Source organism: Lactuca saligna, chromosome 2, assembly GCF_052625555.1.
Source record: "Lactuca saligna cultivar CGN05327 chromosome 2, ASM5262555v1, whole genome shotgun sequence".
NCBI lineage: Eukaryota > Viridiplantae > Streptophyta > Magnoliopsida > Asterales > Asteraceae > Lactuca > Lactuca saligna.
The window spans coordinates 91,678,802-91,704,602 of NC_136418.1; the positions used below are offsets into that span (position 1 = coordinate 91,678,802).

The 25,801-nt window shown below is 33.2% G+C and overlaps 2 protein-coding genes across 2 annotated transcripts; one reads left to right on the forward strand and one right to left on the reverse strand.

Annotated features, from left to right (window-relative positions):
* The first annotated feature begins 19,908 nt into the window (after nucleotides 1–19,908).
* Nucleotides 19,909–23,892, forward strand: LOC145031180 (protein NPGR2-like). The gene is made up of 5 exons (XM_078979695.1): nucleotides 19,909–20,193; nucleotides 20,548–20,830; nucleotides 20,904–22,382; nucleotides 23,066–23,219; nucleotides 23,390–23,892. The coding sequence occupies exons 2-5, from the start codon at nucleotides 20,573–20,575 to the stop codon at nucleotides 23,704–23,706; spliced, it is 2,208 nt and encodes a 735-aa protein (XP_078835821.1). The 5' UTR covers nucleotides 19,909–20,193; nucleotides 20,548–20,572; the 3' UTR covers nucleotides 23,707–23,892.
* Nucleotides 23,893–23,970: 78 nt separating this feature from the next.
* On the reverse strand, nucleotides 23,971–24,897 carry PRPL28 (Ribosomal L28 family). The gene is made up of 2 exons (XM_078979697.1): nucleotides 24,612–24,897; nucleotides 23,971–24,289 (listed from the first exon to the last, which is right to left on the reverse strand). The coding sequence occupies exons 1-2, from the start codon at nucleotides 24,835–24,837 to the stop codon at nucleotides 24,057–24,059; spliced, it is 459 nt and encodes a 152-aa protein (XP_078835823.1). The 5' UTR covers nucleotides 24,838–24,897; the 3' UTR covers nucleotides 23,971–24,056.
* Nucleotides 24,898–25,801: the final 904 nt, after the last annotated feature.

Below are 25,801 nucleotides of genomic sequence, written 5' to 3' on the forward strand. Positions count from 1 at the left end.
GATTTGAACAATTGTTGCTATTCGCCAGAAATGGGAAGAAACATCATTTCATTTCATGGTTTGTTTAGACAAGAATTTAGATTTTCTTTTAATAATGAGAATGGTTTTATTTGTGCTTATCTAAATGGTGTCTTATATTTTGAAGCAATACCATGTAATGGAATTTATGAAACTGTTATGATAACCTAGGAAATGATGTTTTATGCATGGATTCTTCCAATAGTATGGATAGAGCATCCTTGTGGCATTGTCGTCTTGGACATGTCAACAAGAAGCACATAGCCCAACTCCAAAAGGATGGCGTGTTGGAGTCATTCTACCTTAGGGAAGATGACACATGCGAATCTTGTTTACTTGGAAAGATGACCAAGTCACCCTTCACTAGCACATGTGAAAGGGGTGAGGGTTTATTGGACCTCATACATACCGATGTATGTGGACCCTTTAGATCAACCACAAAGGATGGGAACCGCTTCTATGTGACTTTTACCGATGACTATAGTAGATATGGGTATATTTACTTAATCAAGCAAAAGTCAGAAACGTTTGAAAAGTTCAAAGAGTTCAAAAATGAAGTGGAGAATCAATTGGGCAGGAAAATCAAGATGCTTCGATCCGATCGAGGAGGAGAGTACCTAAGTCTTGAATTCCATGACTATCTCAAAGAATGCGGAATAGTTTCGCAATTGACGCCACCTAGGACACCACAATTGAATGGTGTGGCTGAAAGGCGTAATCAAACCTTGTTAAACATGGTTCGTTCTATGATGAGTCGTGCTTCACTATCTATCTCATTCTGGGGGTATGCTTTAGAGACTGCCGCCCATATCCTTAACCGAGTCCCGATGAAGAAGGTTGCCAAAACACCTCACGAGATGTGGACAGGGAAAGCTCCCTCATTAGCACACATCAAGGTTTGGGGTTGCGAGGATTTCGTAAGACGAGATACTCATGACAAGCTCGAACCTCATAGTGAGCGATGTATTTTCATCGGCTACCCGTAGAAATCCTTTGGATATCTCTTCTATAGACCGAGTGACAATGTTTTCTTCGTTGCGAGGAGAGGGGTTTTTCGAGAGCGAGAAATCATAAGCCAAGGAGAAAGTGGGAGGCAAATAGAGCTTGAAGAAATTCAAGAATCGATTGATGAAGGAACCTCTACCGCTGGCAATCAACCCGAGGAGGAAACTCCGGTTGAACCTATTGACCAGTTCTTACCTCTTAGACGTTCCGAAAGAGTTAGAGTTCAACCCCAATTGTATGGTTTTCATATTACTACCGAAGGGGACACGTATATTAGTGATGGTACACTAATAAATCTAGATGAACCTAATAGCTTTAATGAAGCCATGGCAGGCTCGGAGTCTGCAAAATGGAAAGAGGCAATGGACAGCGAGATCCAATCCATGTATGACAACCAAGTTTGGAATTTGGTTGACAATGTGCCCGGACGTAAGACCATTGGGTGCAAATGGATTTTCAAGAAGAAGACCGACGTGGATGGAAACGTACATACATATAAGACGCGATTGGTTGCGAAGGGCTTTACTCAAACTCCCGGAGTTGACTATGATGAGACCTTCTCACCAGTTGCAAAGATAAAGTCTATTAGAGTGATGCTAGCAATTGCCGCATTTCATGATTATAAGATTTGGCAAATGGATGTCAAGACCGCTTTCCTTAACGGGAAGTTGGCTGAGGATGTTTACATGGCTCAGCCAGAGGGTTTTGTTGATCCGAAGCATCCCAATAGAGTGTGTAAGCTTGAGAAGTCCATTTATGGACTTAAGAAAGTGTCTCACAGATGGAATCTTTGCTTCGATGAGAAAGTCAAAGAGTTTGCATTTGTACGAAGCGAAAATGAAACATGTGTATATGTCAAAGCCAGTGGGAGTATAGTTAGCTTTCTCGTTTTGTATGTAGATGACATACTGCTCATAGGAAACAACATCCCAACTCTGCAGGAGGTTAAGTCTTGGCTCGGGAAATGCTTCGCTATGAAGGACCTCGGAGAGGTTTCCTATATTTTGGGAATAAGGATAGTGAGAGAAAGAAGTAAGAGACTAATAGGACTTAGTTAGAATACTTACTTAGATAAAGTACTAAAACATTTTAGTATGGAAAATTCGAAGAAGGGAGAATTACCGATACAAAGTAATGCCAAGCTAAGTAAGACTCAAAGTCCGAGTACCGAAGCCGAGATAGCAGAAATGAGTCGAGTACCTTACGCTTCCGCAGTTGGCTCAATCATGTATGCTATGACTTGTACTCGCCCTAATGTAGCCTTTGCTTTGTGCATGGTTAGTAGATATCAAGGGAACCCTGGCAGAGCACATTGGATTGCGGTCAAGAATATCCTTAAGTGCCTTTGGAGGATGAAGGAATGGTTTTTAGTCCTCGAGGGGAGTGATGAATTGAAGGTGCGAGGGTATAGTGATGCCAGTTTTCAAACCGACAGGGACAACTTTTGTTCGCAGTCGGGCTGGGTGTTTACCCTTAATAGAGGAGCAGTAACTTGGAAGAATTCCAAGCAGCAAACCGTAGCTAATTCAACGTGTGAATCAGAGTACATTACAGCGAGTGAAGCGTCGAAGGAGGCAATATGGTTGAAGAACTTCATTGGTGATCTTGGAGTTGTGCCTACCATAAAGGAGCCTATGGAAATGTGATAATGAAGGAGCGGTTACCTTGACCAAGGAACCAAGGGATCATGGTAGATCTCGTCATATCGATAGAAAATATCATTTTATTAGACATCGAGTAGAAGAGGGAAACCTCGTGGTGAGGAGGATATCATCAGAAGCTAACCCAGCAGATCCGCTTACGAAGGGACTGAGTAGGGTTAAGCATTTGCAGCATGCTAAGAGTATTGGGCTGAGAGATGATATTAGATTAGATTAGATAATTTTAGAAACTTATAATAGATAAATGTAATTTAACATTTGATGAATAAATAAAGGAGTATTATTTATAAGTAAAGTTACTGTCTTATGTTAAATGTTTAACTATTGTTTCATTTTGCATGTTTTGACTTCCTGAATAATTGAGTTTATTTGGAATAATCGAATTATTCAAACGATCCACAATCGTTCATATGTTGGAAGTAGATATGAATGAAGATTGTCATGAATTGGTGTGTAGAGTGTCTAAATGGTATTAGACATAGCAAAAGTTTGCTGCAACGTTCATGAGTGCTTATGAACTAGTTTTGAGCATTGGAACAAACCCGCGCTTGCTGGAATCACCTTATGGAATTTGACGAAAAAGGTTGATCGCAAGACGATAATATCATATGGTCTTAAAACCTAGATATATGGTTTGTTATTTGTTAATTGGTTGTACATTGATAATGCGAAACCGCATCATTAAATTGATGTTATAAAATGCATTGTTGTGTATAATTGATTAATGAATAAGTAAATGCATATAATTCGAAGTTTATCTGTTACTTTTATCCTAAGAGGGTAAAAGCGATATCTCGGCCGCTCGATGATTTGATTTGACTTATGTGGTGGGCCGTGTCAGAACTAAATTGATGTGTTCGATTAAGTTCTATGTCGAATAAATCTGAGATCGAGAAACCAACTGCTGGACAATTGATTCCATAGAATTGTCCGCACGATATCTAAACAGAGGACTGTATGATCCCTTATCTAAAGGACAAAATTGATAAGATCAGAGTTTGACAGCGTCTTTGAGAGCTACGATTGCTAATCGGTATATATAGTTACTAGACTTATCCAAGTGGGAGACTGTTGGAATAGTGTCTAAGGCTGCAACTATATTTGGTGAGTACTTGACCCGATTGAGCATGGTCATTTTGGGTTGCCTTCACCATAGCAACTTGATAGGATGATTTATAATGAGAGAAGAAATATTATTAATATATTATGAGAATAATATAAGGAATAATAATACTATTATTTGATTAATATAAGTCAGAAATTAATTAGGAATTAATTTGGTGACTTAAAGAGACTAATTGAATAAAGGGGCATAAACTATCAATTGTATGATAGTTGTATTTTGAGTAGTGACTCCTTAGAGATAAGGGGTGGACGGATTTTAGGGTTTGGATAAGCCTACAAATCGTCCAAAGGCTTATCATAAGGAGATTGGATTGCTTAGAGCCTAAGGTATCCAATTAGGGTTTTAAGGGTGAAACTCTAGGATGCTCACTAGTATAAATACACCCATAGGGTTGAGGAAATCGGCACCCTTGGTATTGGAGAAACCCTGGCCGATTTTCTCACCCTTCCATCTCTTTCAAATCATCCTTTTGCTAGTTGGTGTTTGTAAGCCATTAGAGGAGTGGCATTTGTGACTCTAAGCTCCAAGGACAAGAAAATACAAGCAAGTAATTCAAGGTATTCTTTTAGATCTGATTTCTTATGTTATTATACTAGATCTATCAATCAAAGTCTTGGATATATTTCATGTTCAATTAGAGAAACCTAGATCCAAGCATTAGGGGTTGTATGTGCACATAGGAATGTTCTTATGGCTAAAACCCATCAGTTAAGACATTGCAATTTGAATTGCGACAATATTCATGAGTACATTGAAAATTGAGATTTTAAGTATTGGATAAACCCACAATTAGAGATTACTTCATGGATCTTGTCACGGGTAATTCTAATATGATCATATCTTCTATTCTTAAAACAGAGATATATAGTTCATTATTTACAAATTAGTTATGCATTGGCTTACTCAAACTCATCTCATAACTGGATGTTATAAATGATAATTCCATGTTTGATTTAATGTGTGAATTGTATCACTATGTAGTCAATGTAATTCGTTGTTTTTGCCCTAACAGTAAAAAGTGATATCATTGGGCCCCTCGATGATTTGATGTTGACTATATTGTGATTGGCCCAAGTAGGACTAATTGATGTGTTAAATTTGAAGTCCAATCAAGTCTTTACAAATCAGGAAACAGAATTTTAGACAATGAGATTGATTCAGATCCATGTCTCATGTTCATATGATATCTTGAAGAACAAAGGAATAGTTTATCACTTATCTTAGGGATAATGGTTGATTTGAATCAAAGTTCAGCATTGGCTTTGGAAAGCACTCTTTGTTGTTTATTTCAAGGTCTAGACTTCCAATTGTAGTTACAGACTTATCTACGTGGGAGACTATTAGATTAAGGTGTCTAAGCCAATAACTAAATTTGTATGTTCTTGAATTAGAAACAAAGTCCTTTTTGGGTTGGCCTCAAAACTAGTAACTAATTAGAATGATAGTTGGAGATATGGGATAATTTGTTAGTTATTATATGAATAATAAACTAATTTAAAATTGAAATATATGATTTTTTTAATATATTATATGATTAATATATTAATTGGAAATATTTATGATTAATTCATTAATTAGAATTGATTTGGATTTAATTCTAACATTAATTAGCACTAATCATTCAAAGCACTCTTTGGTTTCCATGGGTGTTTCCTTGAGCATGGATAAATAGGACACCATGGATGCCATATTTTCCACACACTTCTACTTGCTTTCATAGAGCCGAATTCATGATCTATTTTCCTCTCTCCTCAAGTCTTCTTGCTACTAGATTTTTGGGTACAAGCTATTAAAGGAATCCATTCCTTTGGTTCTAGCTTTCCAAGATCTTGAAGAAAGATTATATTTTGATTATTTACATTAATAATCAAAAGGTATGTAACCCTAATTTTATGTATGAATTTCGATTTCATAGCCTTTCTCCTAAGGTTTTCTTGATACTCATAGTTAATAGCTATCAATAGAGAAAACATAGATCCATTCTAGGTTGCATGTGAACTTAAGGGTTTATGTGTTTTTCTGACACATCTAATTTTTGTTTATAACCTAGAAAATCCATCAGTTGAAGCCATGGTTGGAGTTGAACTCAACAAGTTCCTGGGGTTATTGGAGGAAGATTGACTTTTTTCATGATATCTCGATAACCATGACTTTCATGAATTGAGGACAATTCATTTTGAAGAGAGAGGGATTGATATGAGCCTGGATTGTGATTCTCCATCTTCAAGTACCAATTCAATTAATATTGGTTGCAATTAGGAATCGGAAGCGGGATGAGAAGGATCGAAAGCTTTTAGAAGATGATTCGCCAACAGAAACATCAGTTCGTATTGCAATAGGTTGCGACTGGAGGTTGGATGCGAATGACTGTGAACGGGTGCAAAAAGTTACAAGCCATTGCAATCACTCGTGGTCAGTTGCGAATTATTGGAAGACATTGGAGTCCCTTGCGAGCAGTTGCAAGTACGAACAACTTTATTGCGAATGCAAATTCAAGTTCCCATCAAGTTGCGATTGGATGCGATGGCTTACAACTGCGATGAGCCTTGAAACTTATGATCGAATTTGAATAGCCTCAGAGTGAGATCAGTTACGATCCTTGGGTTCCATTAGACTCTTATTCCAAACAGGTTGGTTCCGATGGGCTATTACTTGGTCTTTGTTCTAATGGGTGATTTGTTGTTGGTTTCGATTCCGAAAAAATCTTACATTTCGGTGGACTACTCCTTACCAATGGGATATTTGGATGCGACAGTTTTCTTGGTTGCAACTTGCTTTGGGATGCAATTATGTTACTACCTTGAATTAGAATGGCTGACAGGAGATGAGGATGCGAAAAAAGGCTGATTAGATGTGAAAGGGCATGACCAACCTCCTCCTACCTATCACAAGCTCAGTCCCTCATAAATAAAGATGTGAATGCCATCCTCAACTTCTTAGAGCAGAAGCTTATTCACTGATCATTCTCCATCTCATCGATCCACTCTCATCTAGCAATAGGGTCCTTCGCCCCAAAGAACTTTGGGTCTCCACAAGTCTTGAACTCTAGAAAAGAGAGAGTTTGAGCCCCTAACTGTCCTACCATAATTTCGGCCCAAAATTCTCAATACGCTTATTGTAAAGCTCTATGATCCCCTCCTTGATGGTACTGAAAATCACAGGGCTTGCCTCCATATTAACACGAGTGATCTCTGATGTGATGAAATCGCACATCCTCTCATCAATCAGTTCTGTTCCAGAGCAGGAACATCCCTACTAAAGATATATCCTAGCCCTCGTAGCTAAACAGTGAGTCGGTCCATGCAAAGCACCCTCACCATGAATAACCATTTCTCCCCCACTTGAGGTTCGAACTCTCACTATCTAGTGCTCAAAATCAATTGTAACCCTATTCGGGCCTAACCAGTCCCTACCCACAATAACCTTCTACCACCGCAAAGGAATCGAAACCAAATCGATCGAATAGTTCTCCGTGAACATATTAAGAACACATCCTAAATGAAACATCGAAGCACTAACTGAACGATTGTCGTCGATCTCCACCACCAAAGGATAATAAAACATCCCTGGAGCATCGCTAAACTTGTTGCTAAACGCAAGAGATAAAAAAGTTCGGCCATTACACGAATCGAACAGAACATGAGCAGTCATACCATTGACTAAGAAATTCCCTATACATGACCAGATGAAACATAAGTATAAAAAAAAGAAAGTAGTAAAAGATATGGTATAGATACATACCAGTAACCACATCAGATGTTGCTCGTGCCTCCTCAGGTGTCAGCTGGAATTCCCTGCATTTTACCATAGGAGCCACCACCTTGCCTTGGCGTCCATCAATAATACTCAAAGTGGATAGTGCATGTACAGCCACTGCTCCTCCCATCAATCTCGAATAATCAGCCTTTTTATGGCCCATCTGATTGCATTGAAAAAATATCAGTGCCCCATGAGTGCAATCGATGATGAAATGACCTGACTGGCTACAATTAAAGCAACTCCCTCTCTTCTCATGACAGCTCCCCTCGTGAGCCCTCTTGCATTTGGCACAATGGCCCTGAACCTTATGGCTTCTCGATCGTGAGTCTGTGAAGGTCCTGAAACTACCACACTAGCTGCTACACCTCGATCATTTGTGCAAACTCTATTCGGAACCTCAACAAAAAATCATCTGATATCATGGCCGACACGGCCGCCGATCCCACAATTTTTTACATAACTGAAGAATTCTCTAAGAATTAAAGCATTCTTGAAGAATACAATGTCTAAAAATTATTATGATAGGTTTTGTATGTCTTTAGTCAATGGAACCTTTTAGTCTTTTGAATTTATGGTCTGAACAAAAAATATGGTTTATGGAAGTTATGGTTGAAAAAATAATTAACGTTTTTGGCTATTAGTCTGTCACACCCCAAAACCGGAACGGCGGAAACATTCGGGGACGGAGGACGTCATGTACAATATCATGAAAATGCAAAATAGTAAACAAGCAACAACATCATCCATTACATTAATAATAAAATTTCATACAAGTGTGTTCTTTAATAGTAAAATTATGGTGTTATAGAGCTAAAGCAGTATATTCTTTAAGAACTTTTTCAGTTGTATATAACATTTGTGGTTTTATAGAGCTATAATACATCAATTCTTTAAGAATTCTTTAGAAAAAGATGAAATAAGTTAAACCATTTCTTAACCATAAATTATAAAAGAATATTTGATTTGTTGCCAAGTTAAATCTATTATTAACCCTAAATTCAACCAAAATATTTGATTCGTTGGTAAGTTAAACGAATTGTTAATTTGTACCCCTTAAAAATCAAGTTCAAGTTTAAGATATACCACTATATTCTTCAAGGAGTTGATTATTTTTTCATGAATCATTGGAAATTATGATAAGTATCTTGAGATTAGAATTTAACTAGGGAAGATCCCCGCTATGCGAGGGTGGATAAGCCTAAGAGATGGACAAAACGGGAAGATTTTATTGAGCGACATTATTTGTGCACGTCTGATACATCCATTTCCTCCTTCTATAGAGTAAACAATTACAATAATATCCAAAAAAAGAACACATTTTTCTCTTTCATAATTGGTCGTAATCCATAATATGTGAAAAACATAGACTTCCACTAACATCTCTAAAATGAGTAAATTGCTCTTTCCTTCTATTTTCCCAGTCTTCATTGTTTTTCCTCTTCTTCAATTCAATTTAAATGGAAATATACTTACCTGTTTCTACCAACTACCAACACCACTTCCTGCCAAAAAAAATCTTGAATCATCGAGGGGTAAATTAGTAAACATGTAACTAAGTTTTAGAAAGTAATAATGGAAAAAATACGGGATTCCTAGACTTTCTCTATAAAGTTCAAGTCCTTATTATCGTATTAAGCAAAATAGAAAGAATCATATATTGGAGAACTTGTCAGCTGAGTTGGATGTTACACACTTTGTGATTTTTTGGATATATCTTTGACTTTTTTAGCAACATGGTCCTGCAGCTGATGATATTTTTTAGGGATGAAAGGATTATAGGATTATATGCTTCAATTGCTTTAAAAATACACATCCAAACAACCCGAACTCAATCATTAAAACTTACAAGATCATTTAAGATAATATACGTTATAACTAAGAAAAGTAGACGAGTAAAATACAAATTTGGTCCATGTTGGATACTATCTTTTCCAGTTTTGATCCAATGGCAAAATGGTCATTCTAAAAATATTAACAGATAAGTATATAACAGGTTGTGTTTTTCTGATATTTGCCCAAAGAAAACTACATTTAGTACCAGATTTAGGTTTTGTTTATTAAAAAATAAGTTGATACCTCGAATATGTCGCTGTTGTTATTCTTTTGTGAAAGGGAGGTTGATCCATATGAAGATATACTATCAGCTTTAACAGTATTTTTCGATATCTGGTCATTATCTCTTGAAATTAGGGTTTGAAGGGCAATAAGCCAAGTTTCAGATTCACCTTTATCTTTGCATATCTGTTGACAATGTTCAAATACTTAGTGAAATAAGAATGGTTCTACTGAATAGGATCAAGAAGTTAAGTTAGCTACCACATCCATGGAGTAGTTGTTACATAGAAGGGAACATGATTGATTTTCCTTCACAGGTTGAGGATACCCTTGGAATGTTGTCTATTATATCAAGAAAAGGAAACATCATGAATGTTTTTAACTTCTTAAATTAAGTTAAAACTTTTGTATTGTACTTATTTTCAGGTGTTGTATTAACATGGAGATGAAATGAGTATAAGTTTACCGTTCGTTGTCCAGGCATAAACTTGTAAACCTGAGTCATTGGAAGGTGTTTCTCCTCCCTTTTAATACACCACATTAGGGTTGTTTCATCCTGGATAATAAGATCTTGTAAGCTACTTAGTAGTACAAAATAAGCTTTAAAATGAGACCTAAGTATTCAAGTAAAATTACAAACTTCAAAATCACAAGATAGGTAACATAGAAAGGTGTACAAAAACATAATCACCCATTCATAATGCAAAACAGTTGTATTACAAAGCCTATTCATGTTTATGATACATCATATTGATGACTTACATCATAAATTTGAAAGGGGCATAACATTGGCTTCCCCATGCGCCGATATCTCAATAAATATGACTAGTTCTTCAAAGAAGCGATATCCTGGAATTACTACAACACAATTAGATCATGAATCCATGGTAGGTTAGTAAAAGGCTTTCAAAGTTTAAAAACCTAAAGGCTTTATGTATGTTCCATTGAAAGTATTGTCAATGAAATCCAAACCAAACATGCATAGTTTCAACCTAACATCTTCTACCAAATATTGAATAGGCCTAAAATGGAAGAAGATACAAAATTAACACATGAAGAAATGTGTGTGTGTGTGTGAGTGTGTGTTAACCTAATTCACCAAAGTTGAAAGGAAGTGGCAATGACAAATACCTCCTCAATATTCTGCTCCTCAAGGCTAATCTGCTGTAGGTCATTCATTCATCCACACTTCCGTTCCAACATTTAAAACCTATCCAAAACAACAAAAAAAATCAGTAATTTTCCGATGAGAATCAACTTAAGAGAATGATCAGCAGGACGATGAAGATCGATAATACAAATCATAACCCTAACCTAGACTCTTGAGAGTACAAATAAGATTAAACCAACATTCACATAGTAGCCATTAGCCTAAGCAAAAGCAGCATGCTTAATGAAACAAAACCTAAGCCGACGAAAAATGGAAACATATTTTATGTTCCAGTACAATGTGAAACAATCAGAAACACACCGAAACACGCACTACAACCAACCCTATTTCTAAATTCTACCAAATCGATTTGAACTCTATGGTGTTATACTTCAGGATTGTCGGTGAGGCAGTGAAAAGTTGTGGAAATGGAAGCCGATGAGTAATCGATGAGAGATATTGTATTTGGGAAGTGAGATACGGAGCAAATTAGAGAAAAATATGAATGAAATCGGTGGAGGAGACGTAAATGGAGACAGTGGGTGGGAGAAGCAGAAGGGTACAATAGGCAGTGAAGGAATTATGGAAAAGATCTAGAAGATGGAGGCGGTATCGGTGAGGCGGTGGTTAAAGAGAGAAGATGACACGTTTGCCAAATGAAGAGTGGAATCTCAGGGCACGTAGCCAACATCTTAAAACATAATTAATTAGAAAACAAAATTAAAAAAGAAATTGAAAAAAAAAATCCATCCATTCACAGCAAACTCCTGTTCACCAAGGAGTTCAAAATTAGTATATTATATAATTACGTAAATTGAAAATTAAACTGAAACTAAAATTGACATCGATATCCCATTAAAAGCGTACATTCCATATATGTTTATTAATCATTCTTATGATTTTGCCTTTAGAATTAATTCAGTGTAATTATATAGTATATGATATCATATGTTAATATCATGGACCTTAATATCACAATCATTAATTCTTTTAATCCAATGTACAATAAGTGATCATATATTCACATAATATTTATAGTTCATATTTAATCATTATATATATATATATATATATATATATATATATATATATATATATATATATATATATATATATATATATATAGAGAGAGAGAGAGAGAGAGAAAGAAAGAGAGCTAGGTTCAAATGTGGATTGACATTTATTGTGCGGATGTGTACAGTACTATTATGTGAGAATAACAAAAAAAAAATATGTTGTTTGATAATATGAATACGTTCAATCTTACATGACTATTGTCATTAACACTTAATCTCATCTATAAGGTTATTATAGACTTTTTATTATTATTCTCATTATGTCAGAATATTGTGAGAATGTTTATTGAGTCATATTCTGTCAGAATAAAAATAAGTGAAAAACAACATGTGAAAATAAAAATGAATAAGAATTAGTGAGAATGAATAAAATTGATGATATTTTTGTAATGTTGAACATAACTAACAAACTTATTCTATTAATAATTCTTATAAAATTACATTGTCAATACGTCTGTACAATAATTGTCAATCCACATTATAACCTAATCACACACACACACACAAATATATATATATATATATATATATATATATATATATATATATATATATATATATATATATATATATATAGGGTTAAGTTCATGTGAGACGACCTAATTTTGTGAGACCGTGAGACGCATTTTTTAATTTTTTTTATTTTTCTTTTATTTTTTAAAATTTTTTTTTAGTTAATTCAAGTTCTGAAAATAATATTTAAAAAAAAAGAATATTTTTGATTTTTTCATTTATTTTGCATTTTAAAATTATTTTTAAAATATGTACAGTGTAATATTATATTTAGAATATTTCACGTATTTTTAAAAAAAAGGATTTTTTTTTATTTTTTTTAGTTAATTCATGTTCCAAAAATAATATTTAAAAAAAGAATTTTTAGATTTTTTCATTTATTTTGCATTTTAAAATTATTTTTTAGAATATGTCAGTGTAATATTCTATTTAGAATATTTCACGTATTTAAAAAAAAAAAATAATAACGGGATTTTTTTTTTATTTTTTTAAAAAAAAATTTTAGTTAATTCAAGTTCCGAAAATAATATTTAAAAAAAGAATTTTTGGATTTTTCCATTTATTTTGCATTTTAAAATTATTTTTAGATTTGGTCTTACGGTTTCACAAAATTAAAATGGTCTCAAATGAATCTGAATATATATATATATATATATATATATATATATATATATATATATATATATATATATATATATATATATATATATATATATATATAACATTTAATTATTGTGAATGTATGACTCAATACTAACCTATCATTTTAAAAATCTAAGTAGGGATAGAATATTAATATTACATATTACTTATTTATGATAATTATGTAAATTAATTATACATCTATAGTAATGCCCCTTAATTTTAGGCATAAAAACCAAATCAAATGTTTTCTTTACAACCAAATGAAAAATACACACAATAACACCTCCGACCTCCACCTTTTTCTCTCCATTTTCCTTGGATAAACACGGCTAGACAACACCATCGTCTACTCCTTTTCTTCTTATCTTCTAATTGAAGTTAATCCATCATAGGAAATTATCAATTTTCATCCAATCTTCGATCTCTAACCGTTGTTGTCGTATGCATTACCGAGTTGTCCATTGCGAATTTCGGCAAATTTATGGTCATCGCCCTTAATAATTTTTGGTTGCAGGTGATAAAATTGGGTTTCCACAACCACCAACATTCCTCGATCCCTCATTATTAGGATATTTTATACTTACTAATGAAGTGAAATTTGCATACGGAAGGGGTGTGATCTTGACTGAAATTGGTGGTTTATTTGTAAGTTTGAATCTAGTACTTAAACTGGATCATCAAATTAAAATTGATGATTCCGTTCAATTCTCGGTGAAAAATTTATATATTCAAAATCTACGTATTCAATTGAGTGAACTTTGCATCATGAATGTTCTTACTTTTTGTATTTATTTCATGGAATGGGAGTTTGCCAGTTATGGTTTTTGGGTTTGGGCCTCGAATCTAAAGGATGATATATGAGTGATTTTTCTTATCATATTCACGTTGATGTGTTAGTTTTTTTAGAAGTCATAAAAGAGTTTTGATTTTGAAGTCATAAAAGAATAATAAATCTTTATATATTAGTTAAATCAATGTATGACCCACCAAAAACTTGTTTACTCTCTTAGAACAAATGCACATACCGGAAGATAGTTTCTTAAGGTTTTAAAGTTCAAATGCTTTAATTTATCAACATACATAAATATTTTTTATGAGAATTAAAACTTGCTTATATGGTTAGTTTCTTAATTTTTTTTGGCTATTTTTAAATAGGTTGAATGGTGGTTGTTCTTTCAAAAGGTTTGAATATAGGGTTGGTTTAAGAGAGACAAGGTTTTACTGCTTACGACATAACTCAAGTTTAAGAAATTGACAAGAAGCCTATAGAGCTTAAATCCCAGGTGTTGTAAATGAGAAAAACTAATGACTTAAAGAATCCTAAGCAAAAAAGAACTAGAAGTCAATATCATCAAAGATATTCTCATTATGTATACTCACACGTTCTTAAAGAATTATTGACGTTTTTTTAGGATTTTTATATTTTTTTTTATATTAGTTTCTAATTGTATTTTAGGTTCATTCTCATAAAAATGTTAATAGATTTTGTAAGATATATCAATGCAGAGAGAGTGGAAACACAAAAAGTATTAGACATTGTATTCTTCAAGAATTCTTTAAGAATATTCGAATTCTTTAAGAAATTTTCGATTGTATAAACAGTTTGTGGTGGTATAAAACTAGAACACTATATTCTTCAAGAATTGCTTTTATTTTATAAAAAGTGTGTGGTATAGAGTTATATCTATTCAATTCTTCAAGAATCTTTAGTTATATAAATAATTAAACAAGTTAAACTATTTCTTAACCTTAAATTCTACAAGAAAAATTGATTTGTTAGTAAACCCTAAATACTACAAGAGTATTTGATTCATTGTTAAACTAAATTGATAATCATCACTCCTTAAAAATCAAGTTAAGATTTAAGATAAAAAAAAAAGGAATTCTTCGAGAATTTCTGATTATTCTTTCTTTCGAAAATTTAAGATTATTTTTCCTAAAAAGGTCTGATCATCATTTTTATATCATATCCTGATTATTTTTTTAATTTGATTTTTATTAATTAGTTTTGACTTAGTTTCCCTAAATATATGATTTTTTTTATTTCTCTCACTTAATAAAATATAAAATTTGCATTTATTACTAACTAACCGTCTACCCGCGCAAAGCGGCGAGTGGCGAATACTTTTTTTCGACAAGAAAGATGAGAGGTGATCATATGCATAACTTTCTTTTCTTTCTCGATATTATCGTCGAATAGAGAGGGCTAAGAATGGATGTGTCTGTTTTTTTGTACTTGTTCAGGTTGCCATGCAGTCGCATCTTTATTATTCTGATTTTCTTGTCAGTGTCGATAGAGTAGAGATATGAGTTGGTTGGTTTTTATTTGTGCGTATGTACTTTGTCTGTAACCAATGTGACAAATGAATAGAGAGTATAGTATCTCATACCATGATGTTAATTACATCTATTCCCTTTTATCCCTTTGTTGCTTAAAGAAACGTATCATATGGTAGAAATTTATAATTTATTTTCCTTTTTTCAAATTTATGGTTTTGTTTTTGTTTATAACGATTTAATACATATTTGTTCATGATGTATATTGAAAGGATCATTATTTTTTAAGACACAAAATATTATAGTTAATAAGATAATCAAATGTAGTATATTATCATCCTTTTTTCTTGCTTTTGTTAACTTTTACTCACCAAAGGATATACTTTCCCATTGTTGTTTCATTTTCATAAAAATCATAACTTTTTGGGAAGGTTTTTGGTGTGACAACCGAAGAAAAAAATTATTTTGTGTCACACATTCACAAGTAAATAAGCCAATCCATTTTCAATCGGAAATCACATTTGACATAGTTGAATGCTATAATTAAGTGTAATGGAACAAAAAGTTAGTCTTGAGAGAAAATCAGATTGTTAGACCACTATAACTTCACCAAACAAGCATCGTGTCCACTGGCAAAATGTATGGGGTTCACATATAAATACTTAAAAAGTCAACAAACCAAGCACATCCTTGGTGTTCTATAATAACCCTTCACCAGTGGATGCATCCCAAACATGAGTTCTAATTATCCCATTTTATAAAGAGTTGTGAAATAAATAACTGAACCACAAATATATAATAGTATGTTGCTATTTTTTGCCACCTAACCTTAATTGTCATTATATGTAATTATCCAATTAAAACTAATACAACTCGCCTTATTTACAATTGTTTTAAAAAAATAATTGTTTGATCATCTTCTCACCATTCATAAGTTGTAAAGCATCCATAACATTAAGGGAATGCATTGTCAAAGACTGAAGAGCATCGATCAAAGACTTTTAAGTGTTTCCAATTCTAATGGAAGTGGATTTCAAAATAGCCCAAGAACTTGAATTGATGGTGGTATACTGAGATTTCAACTTTTAATCTCAATAACATGTCAATAGAAAGAGATATAAAAATAGTATCATTAGACGATGGAATCAATTGGATAGGGGATGAAATTTAGACAAGAAACAGAGATGAGGAACAAAATAAATACAACTTAAAAGAGGGAGAAAGATGCCCAAAAAAGGTAGGGGTGGAAGATATGATTTTTTTTGTTTTTCCCCTATCTTGGATCTATTTTACCCTATAACATTACCCTGCATTTCAACATCATTTATAATCAACATGGAGCCTTTAAAAGCATAGATGAACCTCCAATGCTACAAAATACCAAATAATATTCCATCATTTAATGCAACACACTTGCCTTTTGATGTAAAAAAAAAGTAAATTTATAAAATTAATTTGTTGAAAACTGTAAGTTAAATGATAATAGCAAACAAACTGATCAATTTAAAAGATCATGTTTGACCATATAATGGAATAATAATCCAACAAATTACAGAAAGGTCAACTACCTTCACATTGTAACCGTTTTTGATGACTTTTAGTAGCTCCAGGTCTTCTTCCATGATCAACTACATATCTTTCTTCCTGAATATCTTTCTTCCGGTACCTGCGCAATGCAGGGACGCAAATATATATATATATTGTAAGAATTTAACTGGAAATGGTGTCTTGAGTAGGTATGGTGTTAATGAAATGAAATATTCATTAAGCCATGAAGGGTAGTGTAATTTAATTTGTTTTTCTAGTTGTTTTTTTCTAAATGTAAAAAAGTATATATATATATATATATATATATATATATATATATATATATATATATATATATATATATATATATATATATATATATATATATATATATTTAATCCCTTTTTTCTGTTAATTTTCCAATTTCTATATTGGTTTATGCTATTAAAAAGTTCCACCTTCCCCTTAAAGGGTATATGAATCCAGTTGTTGAGTAAGATAAAGATAGCACAGACCCACCAAAGGAATTACTGGATCTGTACAACCTTTTTTTTTGTAAGCGTTTAATGTATTATTATATTACTAAAATATCGCTATAGAAATGATAAATAATTGATGAAATTAAAACCCGAGATTAGTGTCTGTCAAAACAACAAGTAACCCAACAATAGAACAATCGGACATCACACAAGCAAATCAAAGAAGATTTATAGTCAGAGAGTTATCAACAAACACAAGGAAATTAAAACCCACCATTGTATATAAACAATGAGAATTGAATAAATTAAAACATTCTCTTGCATTCGAATACAAATGGAATTTAACATATCTAAAATGGTAAATAATTGATGAAATACTTTAATTACAAACAATAAATGCAATGTGACTAATACAATTATTAATATGTACTATATTTTATCAATCCAATAAGGGAGTCGGAACACAAGTAATACCATTTTAATGTGTTTACTAAAAGTTTTAGTTATGCAATAAACTAACCACCTCATTTATCTTTGATAAATTCTAATTATTTTCTTAACTTCCGGTCAAGAAACCGAGGAATTATCTATTTAAAATATTTAACCAACAATATTATATAGAAGATCCAAAACAGATAAAACAACCATAAGCAAAACCTTCAAATAATATTAGCATATTGAAAGTTCTTATTGATTCCCATTAAACTTACAACATTAAAACTGACACATGTTTTAACTGTACTTTTGAGTCCATAGAGCTTAACCCATGGAGTGCTTAACCATGGAAATCTACTCCTATAAAACACTGCAAGATACAAATAATAGAATCAAAAAATCAATTGAATCCATGATAAGAGAACAAATAGCCTACAATTACCAAGAAATCAATTAATCATTTTTTTATAAATATTTGTTGCATAACCCGAGAGGCATTGCATTAAAACCTAAGAACAAGCAGTGGTTTTAACGGATTCAAACAAAACATAAATATAATAGAACTGGAGGCAAGCAAAATAGAGACAAATCTTACATGTTTGACTATGTTTCAATGAATTTCAACAAAATATAAATGTAACAGAACTTGCGGTAAGAGAAAAGGGGTACATCTCCCCTATACTTTAGATATTAATGTTTCTACCAAAAAAACTCAAAAAAAAACCAGCAACCCCATCTTCATCTTCCATAAAATTTGGCTTTTTGGAAGTAACAAATCAATTTCTTAAGGAGCAAATAAAACCAAAATATGATTCTTCTTCAAAGTTCATACTGCTATAAATTTTAGGGGAGAAAGCCGTAACTAAAACATTAAAGTTCATACTGCTATAAATTTTAGGGGAAAAAGCCGTAACTAAAACATTAATAAAAGCAACCCTAAACTCGAAATTGAAACATTCATGAAGGTTAATGAGGAAAAAATCTACCTCGGAAGTAAGAAAATAAAAATTGTCGATACTACGAAGTGTGGGCATCTGAAACTGCAATTTACTAAAAAATCCTACCATTTTAATGAAATATATACATATTTAATGGATGAAAAATAAGAAATTGGTTTGAGTAAGTGAAATTACAGTCCACGATACAAAGGTGAAACTTACAGAAACAGTTGACGTTACCAAGAGCAAGATAAAACGACATCATGTTTAGTGAAACTTGAGTCTCTTGAACAGACTAAAAGTTATATCCCTAAAAAAGAAAACCAAAATTGATCATAAAAAATAGTAAAGTACATTGATTGTGACATAGTGTTATTAGAAAACCGCATGAGCAAAGAGAAGAGACAAACCATTGATTGAAATCGCCTAACATCGTAGATCATTTATGCTGCTATGATTCTTCATTGCCTCGGTGATTCCTAGTTGCTGTGGCGGTCTTCTGCGGTGATGATAGTGGTTGTGAAGGTTTCGTGTGGTGGTGAATGGTTGGTGTCGGCGGCGATAACGGGTGGTGGTCGTGTTGAAATAAGGTTTGTAGAGAAAAAGGGAGTGAGAGAATGGCAAAGCGAGAGAGCGTCTATCTAGGATCTAATTTGGGCAAGATGTAAGGAAAACAAGAGATACAGTATGCGTTAATTTTCTTTGGACCATAAGATGTTTGTACATTTTGCTTAAAGTATGGTACCTCTTAAAATTCAAGAAATACCCAATATGTTTTATAGAATAGTAAAGATTAAGTGTAATTATACGGTGATTACAATCCCATTTTAATATCATGCACCTAATATCATAACCAATTATTTTGTTTTAATCTAATTACACATTCATGTAATACTTGTGATTAATATTTGATTCTATATATATATATATATATATATATATATATATATATATATATTATTTTTTATTTATTTTTCAACTTAATTACCTTTTATTTATTTATTTTCAATCTCCTGTTACAAAACAACACAGCGATTCAACCCCTAGTTAGCATCTAGTAAGAAATTGTAGCAATGATGTCATCACCTTGTAAAATCATAGCTAGCAACAATTCCAACTGTAAGAATATTATTATTTAAAAGGCTAATGACATTGGAGAAAGAGCTTATTCAAAAAAGTTAACCAAAAAAGTCTTCCCTCCATTCACATCTGATTAGACTTGGTATGGTTCTAATCATATTCATATTCAATGCGCCAAGCATTTCTGACCTTCCCACTTTGAAATCCATCACTCTCTTGTCCCATACCCAATACACTCATTACTCATTGCCATCATCAACAACCAAAGAATTTTTTTTTTTTCTTTTGGATCTTTCTTAATTTGAAGCACAAACAAGCCTCGGATTCTTCTATACGAGATGACATAACAATCTACCCATCCTTATTTTATTTCGATGATTGATTCACGTCAAATGGGTAGTAGTAGTAGTGCTTTGTGGGCTCTTTCGCTTCTTTTCGCTATTCAAAAGGTACCCTTTTTCTTCGATTTCACTGTTCATTTACTAACTTTCTTCCTCTTCCACCTTCTTTCTCCTCAATTTCATGTTTGCTTTTCGCAATCTGCTGTCGGGTATACGTGGATTTTGTTCCATCTTTTCGGAACTTTAAATTGCTGATTGTACGCTGTATCAATCCGATAAGAAAAGTTGAATTTCGTAAAAGGGGGATGAATATATGTTCTGTATACGCCTGTAGATTTGTGGGTTTTCTTTTTTAAATGTCGATTTGGTGTTTCATAGGCTCCTGTTCACATGATGCACACTGCGCAATAATTGATATGTATCAGTTTCTAACTTAAAACCGTAATTTGTACCTTCAAAAAGATTTCAGATGTAATGAAGCAGCAGAATGAAAATCAAACACTGGATTGAAAAACACAGAATCAAGTTGAGTGGAACTGTACGGAAGATGATGATGAAATGCTTTCACTCCGGCGAACGATTTGGGGCAAAGGAAATGAATGCTTCATCGGAATCTTTAGCGACTAGGGATTATTCGGCTAGTGGATATTCTTCTCGAGTTAATGAACCTGATCCCAAATTGGATAACAGCAATATAGAAGAAGCAGAATCCTCTCTTCGTGAAAGTGGTTTTCTCAATTACGAGGTTTTATTCTGCATTTCAATTCCATTTTTAATCTTCTTACATAATTAACACATACAATTTTGCAACTTTTTAGGAAGCAAGAGCGTTATTAGGTCGATTAGAGTATCAAAAAGGAAACGTAGAGGGTGCACTTCATGTTTTCGAAGGAATCGACATTCCTGCTGTGATTCCCAAGATCAAAAACTCACTTGCAAGAAGATCAGAACTTTCAAGACGCCATTCTCAAGGTGATGATGATCCATCGCCATCCATGTCAGTTCATGCTATCAGTTTACTCTTCGAAGCTGTTTTTCTCAAATCAAAGTCGTTGCAAGCCCTAGGACGATTCCGAGAAGCTGCCGAATCGTGCAAAATCATACTGGAAACAATCGAATCTGCATTACCCGATGGATTTCTTGATTTTTCTTCATATTATAAGCTTCAAGAAACTGTAGATAAAGCGGTTGAGTTGTTACCTGAGCTTTGGAAACTAGCTTCAGATCCACAATCGGCCATTTTATCATACAGACGAGCGTTGCTTTTCCAATGGAATCTTGATAAAAAGACACGAATGAATCTTGAAAAGGAATTCGCTGTGTTTCTTTTGTACAGTGGTTGTGACGCGACACCTCCAAATCTTCGATCCCAGATGGAAAGTTCATATGTACCCAAGAACAATGTAGAAGAAGCCATTCTTTTGCTTCTGATTCTTTTGAGAAAGATTGTTATCGGTATAATCGAGTGGGACCCATCAATCTACCATCATCTTTCTTTCGCTTTATCGATTTCCCATGACCTAAAATCACTCGCTCATCAAATTGAAGAATTCCCACCTGGAATCATTGAAAAAAAGGAAAGATACAGCACTCTCGCGTTATGTTACTATGGAGAAGATGAAGATATGGTGTCGCTAAATCTATTAAGAAGTTTGTTAAATAATCAAGAAAAGTCAGAAAACCAACATAACTTCGTTTTAGAAATGTTACTCGCTTCCAAAATCTGTATTCATCAATCCGATTCCCTTCAAGAAGGAATCACATACCTTCACAAACTCATGAAATCGGAAGAAAATTGCAACGAAACAAAAAGCGTCGCTAATTTTTTCCTTGGTGTCTCCCTTTCTGCACAATCAAGAAACACGAATTTGGATTCTGAAAGGATAAAAATGCAATCTGAAGCTTTAAACGCTTTGGAAACTGCACATAAAATGAAACAAGAAGATGCCAATGTTTTGTTTCATCTTAGCCTTGAATATGCAGAACAGAGGAAGTTGGATATGGCTGCTTATTATGCAAAGAAGCTTGTGAAAGTTGAAGGGGGAGATAATGTAAAAGGATGGATTCTTTTAGCGCGTATTTTATCGGCTAAAAAACAATATTTTGATGCTGAAGTTGTCATTGATGCTGCTATAGATGAAACAGGGAAATGGGATCAAGGAGAATTGTTGAGAACTAAAGCGAAATTGCAAATTGCACAAGGCAAGTTGAAAAATGGTATAGAGACGTATACTCGTCTTCTTGCTGTTCTTCAAGTTAGAAGCAAAAGTTTTGGGGTTCATAAAAGATTATTAAAGGTAGTTATTAAACACTTAATCTAGATAGTTATATATAGTTGTTTTGTTTTTTACTTAATCTAGACAGAATGACTTAATGGGTTAAGCCAAAAACATCGATATCAATTTTCTATGAAAATTTTGAAACGTGTTTGGTTGATTCAGTTTTCAAAATTTTTCCAAGAAAATGAAAATTTTTTGTTTTCCAAATTGTATGTAAATTAGAAACGTGGTTTTTACGTTTTCCAAAGTTTTTTGAATTTCTTAAACGGAAAATGAGAACTCCACGGTTTCAATCAACCGTGTTTTCTAAAATTTTCATTGAAAACTAAAAATGAAAACTCAAATTCTATTTTATGAAAAAGGTTTTTTAGAAAAATGAAAACAGTTTTCCATGACCAAACGCACTCTAATCCTTTACCTATTTGTCCATCTTTTTCCTCTCAACTCCTCTAAATGAATATTGTAAAGTTTTTCGGAATGTGAGGTAAAATGATTACTTAGTCTCATTCAAACAGTTTATTCAGTCTTAAAACGAAACAAACTTTGTGTATACAACATTTTATCTAGTCATACATCATTACCCATTCAACCACTTTACGAGAGAAAAAAAAAACAAACAACCCGTAAATCAAGAATGGAAGATTTTACTTTTATTAAGTTTTTTTTTTCCAACTTTTAACCATTTTTGTTTGATTTTGTAGAAAAGGAGCAACAAAGAAAGAGAATTGGAAATGGAAACATGGCATGATCTAGCAAACTTATACACTAGTTTGTTGCAATGGCATGATGCTGAGGTGTGCCTATCAAAATCCAAGACCATCGATCCTCATTCTGCATCTAGGTGGCATGCCATAGGTAAAACCCTAGTTTTGATTACTATTTACTAATCATGTTGTGATTAAATATTATCGCATTCGTATAACTAGTAATCACTTCTAAACAGAAAGGTAAGATAGTCATTTACTCACATTCAGTCGAAAAAACTATAAACATCAATTTACTAAAACATGTTTTCAACTTTCTAGGGATACTCCATCAAGCAAAAGGCGAAAAGGAAGAAGCATTAAGCTCTTTTGAGAAAGCATTAGACATTGATCCAAATCATGTTCCTAGCTTAATATCAACAGCCATTGTTCTAAGAGAACTTAACGATCGATCATTACCAATTGCCAAAAGCTTTATAACCGATGCATTAAGGCTTGATAGAACAAATTCATTAGCATGGTTTAATCTTGGTCTTGTTTACAAGGTTGAACATGGTTCATCGTCTCTTGAAGCTGCTGAATGTTTTGAGGCTGCAATTATGCTTCAAGAATCCGAACCTATTGAACCCTTTAGATGAATTAAAATATTTCACCTTTTTGTTACAAAACGATTTGCTTTTGGGGAAAATAGTCGTTTAGTTTTATAATATTATACATATACAAAAAAAAAAAGTTATTCCACCATTGTGTAATTGTATGACAATATCTATTGTACTTTTGTAATTGTAATTTCTATATATGTATAACATCATGTCCATGATTAATCTATTTCGAATTCTTCATAAATTAAGACAACATTTTATGAAAACAAGTGAGATGTAAATCACAATAACATGTTAGGAGACTTGAAACATGATTCCATTGAAAAGAGGAAATTTTAAGCGACAGTTTTAACAGAAATATAACAACATTGTGCGAAGGAATGAAACTATTTTTTGCTAAGATCTATTCCTGCTTTCTTAGCAACAGCATCAAGACCATTTTTTTCGATTGTCTTTAATGCCTTGGTTGATAGACGCAATTTCACAAATCGATTTCCAGCTTCCCACCATACTCTCTTGTATTGAAGGTTAACAAATTGCAATTTCTTTGTCTTGTGGTTTGAGTGAGATACAAGGTTTTTCCTGTTTGATTTCTTTCCAGTAAAAGGGCAGATTCTACCTGAAAATTTCCCATTTCTTAAAAAAATCAACAAAGAAACATAACGTGGTGAAAGTAGATGATCAATTATAGCTATAATACACATAAAACAGTCTATCATAAGAGCATATTCAAATAAACCAATTGCGATTGCTGAATTTCTTATCGAATGGAATAGAGAAACGTAATTAAACAAAAAGAACACAACCACCTGAATTTATATCCTTTTGGCATACTCATAGAAATCGGGTATAATCAAGATCCAAAAAGGGAAATTGAGAGAGAGAGAGAGAGAGAGAGAGAGAGAGAGAGAGAGAGAGAGAAAGAGAGAGAGAGAGATTACGAGCAACAGGTTGAAGAGGAAGCTTGATTGTGGAAGAGAGGTTATTGGGTAAAGTGCATTGTTCGTAAGAAATTTTGAGGCCACTCAGTTGAGAAGTAACAAACCCTAGCTCCGAAACCGCCGGGGAGTTGGGCTTCAATCTTATTGACGCCGATTGAGGCTTGACGAAGCATGAAATGGAAGCGTGTCCTGTCGCCAGTCCAGACGACGCCGTTAGTAGCGCCATTGTTATCAGAGCTTTTTTCTTATCTTGTTCGAAAACACGGAGGGTTGAGGTGGATATCAAATGCCAATTCCTATCTTTTGTACCTGCAGCTAATTTGGTTTTAGTTTACAAAATACCCCCAACAAATTGCAAATATTACAAAATTAGACACTTATTTTAAAATTTTGAAGTAATTTTTTGAGGATTATACATTTTTTTTCGGGGTTGAAAGTTTTTAAATTTGGCTTAACACTAATGTGTTATTTGCTTTTTCGAAACGAAAATGACTGAAGTTTGGGGACCCCATCTGTAACATTCTGCAGCAGAATAGATGGACCAAACTAGGGATGAGCAAAGGAACCGATCCAGCTGGAACCGGCCCGAACCGGAACCGACTCGGGAACCGAACTCGATGGAAAATAGGAACCGAACCGGACCGTCGGTTCTACCGGTTCTTGTCGTGTCTTCATTTGTTGGAACCGATCTTAGAAAAATAGCAACATACGGTTCCGGTTTTTGTCGGTTCTAACGGTTCCGGTTCCCCGTTCCAAAAGTTCACAAGAATATCGTCACGGTCCCGGCCCAACCGGTTTCACCGGGTTGCAGTTCCGATACCGGTTCCGACTAGTTCCCCGGTCTATATGATCATCCTTAGACCAAACGGTTACAACATGTAATAAGAAGTTTGTTTGTTTTTTTAACGTCTGTGGACTGCTGCAATAAACTACAATTAACAATAAAATAGTTAAAAATAAATCTAAATCAAAATTTTATAAGTTTAATTATATGAAAATTGAATATAAATATCATTTTGATGATATGATTTTTAAAGACTTTATATAAAATAATTAAACAAAAAATCTACTAAATAACAATAAATAAAATTGTTAATTTAACGAATAACATGTTCATTTTGTTAAATTTTCGAAGATGATGATTATTTTTCCGGTTAGATTCAATAAATTTAGTAATTTTAGTGATTAAC